This window comes from Myotis lucifugus, unplaced genomic scaffold (genome assembly GCF_000147115.1).
Source record: "Myotis lucifugus unplaced genomic scaffold, Myoluc2.0 scaffold_694, whole genome shotgun sequence".
In the NCBI taxonomy this organism is placed as follows: domain Eukaryota; kingdom Metazoa; phylum Chordata; class Mammalia; order Chiroptera; family Vespertilionidae; genus Myotis; species Myotis lucifugus.
This window is the reverse complement of record NW_005871742.1, coordinates 214,401-222,759: the sequence shown is the minus strand read 5'-3', so window position 1 is coordinate 222,759 and position 8,359 is coordinate 214,401. Positions and strand designations below refer to the sequence as shown.

At 62.2% G+C, this 8,359-nt stretch overlaps 1 protein-coding gene across 6 annotated transcripts in view; it reads right to left on the bottom strand.

The window, feature by feature from the left end:
* The window catches only part of SFI1 (SFI1 centrin binding protein), a 42,574-nt gene that overhangs the window by 877 nt on the left and 33,338 nt on the right, over positions 1-8,359 (bottom strand). For 5 of the 6 annotated variants that reach the window (XM_023746554.1, XM_023746555.1, XM_014447685.2 and 2 more), the window contains 10 exons: positions 7,919-7,995; positions 6,795-6,897; positions 5,399-5,495; positions 4,410-4,570; positions 3,954-4,028; positions 3,247-3,321; positions 2,931-3,107; positions 2,601-2,860; positions 1,431-1,662; positions 3-304 (listed from right to left, as the gene is read on the bottom strand). In XM_023746554.1, the coding sequence (XP_023602322.1) occupies positions 3-304; positions 1,431-1,662; positions 2,601-2,860; positions 2,931-3,107; positions 3,247-3,321; positions 3,954-4,028; positions 4,410-4,570; positions 5,399-5,495; positions 6,795-6,897; positions 7,919-7,995 (1,559 nt within the window). Of the gene's footprint in view, positions 1-2; positions 305-1,430; positions 1,663-1,810; positions 1,917-2,600; positions 2,861-2,930; positions 3,108-3,246; positions 3,322-3,953; positions 4,029-4,409; positions 4,571-5,398; positions 5,496-6,794; positions 6,898-7,918; positions 7,996-8,359 lie in introns of all 6 variants that reach the window. The other variant, XM_014447688.2, reaches the window with a different exon arrangement.

Sequence of the window (8,359 nt, the reverse complement as noted above, 5' to 3'; positions counted from 1 at the left end):
ACCGGAGGCTCTGCTTCATGCTCTGGTAGTCCTGCAATTGCCGCTGGATGCTCTCAAGCTCAGCCTCCAGGTCGCTGTGGCCCAGGGCAACAGGACAATGAACTTGATCTTGACCACGCTCCCAGCTGGGCCCAGGCTGAATGGAGGGGACCCAGGCGCTGACAGACCTCAGGTGCACACCTGCAGTTTCAGAGCCATGCCCACCTGTGAGGGCCTCAGGAAGGAGCAGACGGGAGTCGGGGACACTGGCCAGGGATAGAGGGGCCTGGGGCATAAGGCCAGGGGAGGTCAGCCATGCTGATGCCTGTAAAGGAAGGATGGACACTAAGCATAGAGAAGCCGGAGGAAGGCTGGGACAGGAGCCAAGGCTGCCCACTGCAGGGGAGGGTCAAGGAGGCCCCAGGAGCTGGGCTTTGCAGCGCCCCTGCCCTGCCCTTCCTTCAAGGCTGACCCCAAGCAACCCAGAAGCACCCCACACCTTTGCAGTCTGGCCCACTCCACCGAGCCTGGCTGAGCACTGCTCCAAGCAGCTGCTTCAAGCCTTCCTGGCCCTAACCCCTACCTGTCTCTAGGCTGTGGCCTTGTCTTTCAGTGAGAAAGTGATCAGAGGCACTTGTAAGTGTCCAGCCACCCACCTACAACCCTCCTTCCCTCCTGGTGAGAGCACCGTCCCCTCCCCAATCTATGATTATCTCTCTCCCCCTCTCCCTTCCTCTCTAAAGTCACCCTCAGCACTCCCGTGGCTCTCGAGACCCCAGCTCCTTGGGGTGGCCCAGCCCCAGGCTGTCTCCTGCTACTGAGCACTCCTGCTCTCACGCCTCCCTGTCCCGACCCCTGATTTCTATTTTCGACTTTGATCTCCAGACCAGACTTCTTCCCTGAAGGCCAGGCTCACAAGCCTGTTACTTTATCTCAAATGTGACAGGTTGAACACACTTCATGCTTCACCCCAAATGGGACCCCAGTGTTCTTTCAGTGAAAGAACTCATTATCCCGAGGGATCCAAGCCAGCTTTCTTTCTTCCTTCACTGGCTGCAGACCCATCAGAGCAAGTCCTGCCTCTTCTGCCTCTCACCAGGGTCTTGGCCCAGGTCTGCTGCGGCCAGCACCTGCTGGGCCATCCATCACAGCAGCCAGCCAGCCTCTAGGACTTCCCTCTCCTTAAAGCCTAACTTCCAGCAGGGCCTGCATGGCCCTCTGTGACCTGCAGTCTGTCTGCTGGTCTTGTCCCCTCAATTGGGACATACGTAACCTTGGGAGCAGGGGCCTGGGCGGGGTGTTCACTCCTGTGCCCTCAAGCGGTGGCGCCTGCACTTGGTGAATGAATGTGTCCCAGAAGCAGCAAGTACAGCTGTGGCTGCAGCACCAAGTGCATGAGCCCTGAAGGCCGGGCCAAAGGATGGGAGCCCAGATGACCAGGGAGGACTCACCTCGGTGGGTGGGCCCACCCCACAGGGCATGAAGGAGGAAGGGGGCAGCAACTGCGGGCCTGTACTCGCCATGGGCACCAACTTCAGGCCAGAGGCACTTGGCAGGGCCCCAGGCTGGGGCAGGGCGCTGCTTGGAACCGGGACTGTCTGGGCCTTTTCCGAGAAGGGCCTCGTCAGGGAAGAGCCTGTGGGCGGGGCCAGGCCTAGGTCTCGCTCCCTCGGAGTCTCAGGCCTGAGCAAAGGGAAGGCAGGAGCTGGTCAGGCCTCAGCATCCTCCTGAGGAGCAGGAAGGAAAGGGGGCCACTCACCCTCAGACCCCAAATCACACGCCCTGGATGGAGGCACCATGTACTTTGGGGGCCCAAGACCCCATGACCTACCCCTGTCCCCCGAGGCTGCCACCCCCCCAGGGGCCTCTGGCTCTGCAAGGGCTCCAGCAAGAAGTTGGGACGTCGTGGCTGCTTCCTTGCGGAGCGAACGGTTCTGCTGGGAAGAAACAAGGCCTGTTCCTCAGGTTGCCCAGGGGCCTGGGACTCTGTGGGGTAGGGGTCGTCATCCAGCCCAATCCCCGATCTTGTGGGGAGACTGCAGGCCAGAGAAGGAGAGGCTCTTGCCCAAGGTCAACATGGGAGCTGGGCTAGGCCCGGGCCACACAGAACTTCAGCATCTCCATGAAGCGAGCCTGCTCCCTCACCCACATCATCTCATTTGACCTCCAGTGCCCCTGGTGATGCAGCTGCTTGTCCCACCTCACGGGGACAGGCCTGTCAGGGTCGGGCCCTGGTTAGGGTCGGGATTGGAGGGAGGGGGTGAGGCAAGCAGAGCAGGACAGGCCTGGGCCACTCCCTGCTGGCAACCTCCCGCAGCCTCAGGCAGCACGGGGCCCTCTGGGAGCAACAGCTACAGCAGCTCAGTGTGCAGCTATAGGGCAGGTGCCAGAGCATAGAAAGTGGGGTTCCCGAGAGGGGGCCCCATTTCCTGGCTGTAAGGGTTGGCGGGACACTGGCAGGCCTGGGGCAGGAGGGCAGGGCTGCCCTCCTTTTGCTAACTCCTACGCTTGGGAGGGACAAGTCCCGCTGGAGAGAAGGTTCCCAGTGTTCTCCCTGCAGGACAGGCCAAGCTTCTGCCCCAGGTGGGAGCGGAGGGGCGAGGCAAGGGGTGGCCACTCACAGCTCCAGGAGAGGGGGGTCCCCGGCATCCAGGGCCAGGCTACCCAGAGTGCCCTGTGGCCCACGAGGGGCTCGAGGCCTCCTGGTCTCCGGGGCGGCATCTCCAGCAGCAGCGCTGACGTGGTCGGGAAGGGGGCCCCTGAATGTCACTCTCCTGCTGGGCACAGTGGAGGTGGGGGGAGGCGACCGGCCGGGGCCCAGCACCTTCTGTTTCCAGAGCATGGCACAGCGGTGGACTGCCCGGTGGAGGCTGTGGGCCACCTGCAATGGCCTCTTGTCAGGTCGTGCCATGCCCTGCCCGCTCCCCTGAGGCAGGGGAACCCGGGCCTACCTGCACCTGCTGCTGGGCATGCAGCTGCTGCCGGAGGGCCTTCATGTCCGCTGTGAACCGCAGGAGGCAGGTGGCGCCCTCCTGGAGGAGCTGCTGGTGGTAGGCCTGCACCGCCCGCTCCAGCCTCGCCTTCTTCCTCCTCCTCTCCAGCACGAAGCCCAGCCACGCAGCCCACACCTCCAGGAGGGGGAGGATGTGAGGCCCAGCTTTCCCTTTAGGACCCTCCAGGGGCTATGCCCGCAGCCCACCCTGCCCTCCACCAAGGCACAGCGCTCCCCCGGGAGGAGCCGGGCAGCGGGATGCGGAGCCCCAGTACCTTTGCCTGAAGCGAGAAGGCCCAGAGCCACAGGGCCCGAGCTGTGTCCCGCTGCTCCTGCCGCCTGTTCTCCAGCTACAGCCAGAAAGAAAAGGTGACAGGGAGGGCCCCCCCGTCACTCGCAGACCCCGCTCTGCCAGGCCCCAAGGGGCTGGATGAGGGAATGATCCTCTGGGGAAGGGCACGTGGGGCAGCACGCTGGGCTGCAGAAGCACAGGGAACACCTCCACATGGCGGTCGGAGGCTCAGCAGGACGCTGGCACGTGATGGTTGGCGGAGCAGGGCACAGGCCCACCCGGCGTTTTGCCAAGACCTCACCAAGACTTAAAACGCGTCTCGTGCCCTGGGTGGTTTGGCTCAGTGGATAGAGTGTTGGCCTGCAGACTGAAGGGTCCCAGGTTCGATTCTGGTCAAGGGCATGTGCCTGGGTTGTGGGCTCGATCCCCAGTAGGGGGTGTGCAGGAGGCAACCAATCTATGATTCTATTTCTCTCCCCCTCTCCCTTCCTCTCTAAAGTCAATAAAAATATATATTTTTATAAAATGCGTCTCATGTTGACTTTTGGATATTATCCTGACGTATTTTTAATGAGACACACAGAAACAGGGCCCTGAAGAGGCTTGGCCGTATAGTCACGGGTGGACGGAAGCTGGCGCTGCCCAGCAATATCAGGGGGAGCTCTGGGGCGAGGGCTGCTCGGCTCCCACCTGGTGTCGCCACTGGCGGAAGCAGGACCGGCTGAGTGTCTGGGCCCGGAGCTGGGCGCCCCGCCTCTGCAGCAGCTGGAAGAGAGGACACACGCATGGGAGATGCTTCCAGTGCTACCAGGTGCCCTTGCCCAGACCACCGGGGCAGCCACAGGTGAGGCTCCCCACCCAAGCGAATGGTTCTCCCATTGCCAGGTGCCCCGGCTCGGACAGGCCATGATTCCGAGTGAGCCAGGTTTCTCTTTCACCTGGAGAGACCCCTTTAACCTCGGTCCCCCCAGCCATGCCTGGAGGCTCCTGAACCGTGTGCCCACAGGACCTGAGACCACCCGGCACCCGACTGGTACTGTGAGTTCTGCAGAAAGGACCTCTCCTCCCCGGAAGCGCCCTCCTCCTGGCCTGGGAGGCTCCACCACACAAGGGAACGGAGGGGGGGGGGGGTTGCCGCTGCCTCACCCTCTTCCTGACGCAGCCTAGGTGGTGCACTTTCCAGCGGGCCAGGCCCTGCAGCAGAAGCTGCCGACAGTAATGCCGCGCCGCCCTCTCCAGCTGGGCTCGCTGCTGGGCTACCCTCCGGCCCCGGGCCCGCCAGCGCCGAAACCAGGTCCTGAGACAGCCTACGGCAGGTCCGAGTCAGTGTGCTCTTTGGTCAGGTCTATATGAACGACTATGTCATGGGCAAAGCTGAGCGTGGAGAATGGAGAAGGCCCTGGGGGGCAGTGTTGGGGTGTCAGCCACACGGGGTGAGATCACCACAGATGGACACGCCTCTGAGGACAGCTCCGGGCACCTCAACAGCCGTGAGCACCGGGACCGGAACCAGGCCTGCTCTCTGCTGGTGCGCCTGTCCCGTGGGCCCATGAGCCTCAGAGACCACAGGTGTGTCAGGGCCCACAGGGCTGCACGAGCGCCTCATGGCCCGGAAGGCCCTGGGCCCAACAGACGGCCTGCTCTGCGGGAGGAAACCGAGGCGCAGAGACCGGCGAGCAGCCGAGCCAGGCAGGGCCGTGGCCTGCATTCTTTCTATGTCACCAAGTCTCACTTTCTCCTGCTCATTATTTTACTTTGGATTTTTCCTTTTCTCAGGCCCTGAGAGAAGTGTCTTTCAGAGATAACAGAAGAGGGTTGATACCAGGGCACTGATGCCAAGATAGGGTGCCCTCCAGCACCCACGGGCGGGGCAGGGAAGGCTGCGCTCACGGGCCTGGAGGCCAAGCGTTAGTACTAATGCCGACACTGCCTGGTCCTCATGGCACCCCGAGACGCAGGGAGCATTGTCCCCACTTTACAGATGGAGAAATGGGGGCTCCGAGGACGGGCCCAGGTTGCATCTGCAGTGCTGTTACCTCAGCAACAGGAAACCCACACAGGAGAGGAGACAAGACTGCAGGGCAACAAGCGTCGGGGTCCTTCACACCCTTCCCTCAGCTCCAGGGCCCGCTTACCCCTCGCCAGCACCCGCTGGGCCTCCCGGAGGGCACAGTCCGCCTGCTCCCGGCAGTAGATCTGCACCGCTGCGGCCTCCCGCCACCGGGTCAAGACCTGCGGGCAGACGAAGCGCAGAGGGGCGGTCACAGCGTGTCCGACTTCCTGGGGACACCGTGCTCTGCTGGCAGCTCCTCAGGGAAGGAGGCCACGCGCAGACATACGGCGCTGCCACACGTTCCAGGAGGCACATGCCACCCACAGGCAGGCAACAGGGGAGCCCAGACCTCAGGGGCGGCCTTCCCTACCAAGAGTTAACCGTCACCCCGCGCCATGAGGACGCGAACGGGCTTCCATTCTGATATGGAGACTATACGTCACGTGTACACTTCCTATGAGACTTAACGAAGTCACAGTATAGGACACTTTGAAAAGAAGTCGAACATCCAGGGGACACCTGGTGCCTGCTCCCCAAATGATCACAAACTCCATTCACCCCAAAAAGGCCGTAAAGCCAATCAGAGTCCTGACCCTCCCTCCAGGACAGGGGACCCGCATGCCGGCCTCGGTGCTTTCCTGAGAACAGCCTGGGCCGGACCACACATCGCTCTCCACCGCGGACGTGTCAGAGTTGTCAGGAGCTGCCCCTACCAGGCCTGCCAGCTGGGCTCCCGCAACCGCTTCCTTCTAAAGCGTCCCTGCGCCCAGGGCCACCTGTCACTTGAGTCCCTTCTGTCTTGTAACAGGTCGTCTTCCCACAGCCACGTCCTGCCACACCCTCCCCCCCCAGCATGTGAAACCAGGCCCCACAGTGTGGCATTTGGGGGCCACTTCCCACCGATGACGACCAACAGCCTCACATTCCTGGGATGCCCTAGGCCAGTGGTTCTCAACCTTCCTAATGCCGCGACCCTTTAATACAGTTCCTCGTGTTGTGGTGACCCCCAATTTCATTGTTACAAATTGAATATAATTAAAGCATAGTGATTAATCACAAAAACAATATGTAATTATATATGTTTTCCTATGGTCTTAGGCGACCCCTGTGAAAGGGTTGTTCGACCCCCAAAGGGGTCTCGACCCGCAGGTTGAGAACCGCTGCTCTAGGCTTTCCCGTAAGTCCCGCAGCCACAACACCTGAGGCCGAGGAGCAGGAGCCAGTGTCCTCTTCGCTCAGATGGCACCGTGACTGCCGGTCTGTCCCGTGGGAAATCCCACACATGTGGAAAGTACTAGTTGTGACACAAGCAGCTTGCTCACTAGGTGCTATTCTGTTTTAATGAACACTGGCTCATAATTCAATAAACAGAAAGCCCGTCTGCTCACATGGCGAGGACGTTACCCCGTTTTCTAGTTCCTTGTTCAGTGCGAATCCCTGGCACCACCTCCCACGCCACCGCCTTGCAGAGCCCTCACCTTGAGGCACAGGCCCCTTCGGTAGTGAGCCCTCGCTCGAGAGGTTTTCCTTGCTTCCTCCATGCAGGCCGCTGCATTCTCCCTCCAGCGACGTAACACACACCTACAGGCGCACAGGCCAGGACAGGGGCGGGGGACACCAGTGTGGAGAGATGGGGTGAGGTTCCTGGGAATCACTGCTGGTTCCGCGGCCCCCTCCCAGCCCCAATCAAGGACGCCCTCTGCCCAGAACGTTTCCCCACGGCCGTGTTTATGTTGACTGGGACGTGCTCCCCACGGCTGCTGAGCCCTGCCCTGTGCCGGGATGGGGCAGCCCTGGGGACCATGCAGTGGACAAGACCAAAGGCCACATCCTCGCACATGTGTGCGCTCCAGGAAACACAGCGTTGTAACAGGTGATGACAGGACAGGAGAGTCATGCTGTGACCCAGGAGTCAGTGCAGGGCTCCCTCTCCCCATGCCACGCTGTCTGGGGAGCTGAATGGACATACAGGCCCCTGAAGGAGGGACAGTGGTGTTTAAAGTCCCCAGGCCCCTCACGCACAGGTGGCCTGACACAGTGTGCAGTGAACAGACACAGGAGGAGGAAACGGAAGGGCGGACGGAGGGAGGCCTGCGGTCGGAGTGAGTTCAGAGCGTGGCTTAGCAGGACTGGAGGACGGGCTGGGGGACTGGCGCCGAGCAGTGCAGGTGACCAAAAGCGTCCCAGACACAGAGGGTGCTGGCGGCGAGAGGTGCTGCAGGGAGTCAGGGAAAGGTCTGGAGAGCCAAGCGGGGAGGCCACTGACTGGGAGCTGAGAGGCCACGGGAGCCATTGCAGCCTCTGGAGCCGGTGCCTCCTTCAGGCCTGAGGTGGAAGGGGGGGCGCTCAGAGCAGGGCACGTGGGGCCCTCAGACACGCAGGTGAGATGCTTCCCAGGGGCCCGGCCCTGCATGTAGCAGGGGCTCTGGGCACAAGGGGGGAACCGTGAACGGAGCGCTGGCTGTGGAAAAGCCAGAGCTACGCTGTGAGCTGCACGCGGCAGCCAGGCCTGTCCTGTGCCTGCCCCGGACAAATCTCTCCAACCTGCCTGGTCAGGAGCCTGGCCCCCACGCTCGGGCGGCCCGGGACCCAGGAGACTCACCGCAGCAGCTGCCTCTGGTGCTGGCTCTCCCTGGCCGCCACCTCTTGAAGGACGCTCCGCACGCGGCTCTGGTAAGCCTGCAGGAGACCAGGACTGGAAGCCGCCCTGGGCCACAGCTCTCTCCATTCCCAGGCCGCAGGGGTTCTCCATGCCCAGAGCTCGCACCCACCAGAGGGGCAGAAAGGCCACAAAGCCCCCGGCTGGGAGACCACCCGACAGCAGGGCGAGGACTGTCCCCCTCAGCCTCACCCACAGTCAGACCCCTGGGCTCCTGGGCACAGGCCACTCTGAACAGAAGGCTGGAGCCTAGACAGCCCCTGTGTTTACTTTTCTGGTTTGTGTTTGCTGAGCGAGGAGGGAAGGACTGAGCCCTGTGCTGTAAGACCCCGCCCAGGGCACTCGCTCTGGTGGAATGACTGCTCTGAGGGGCGGGAAGAACAG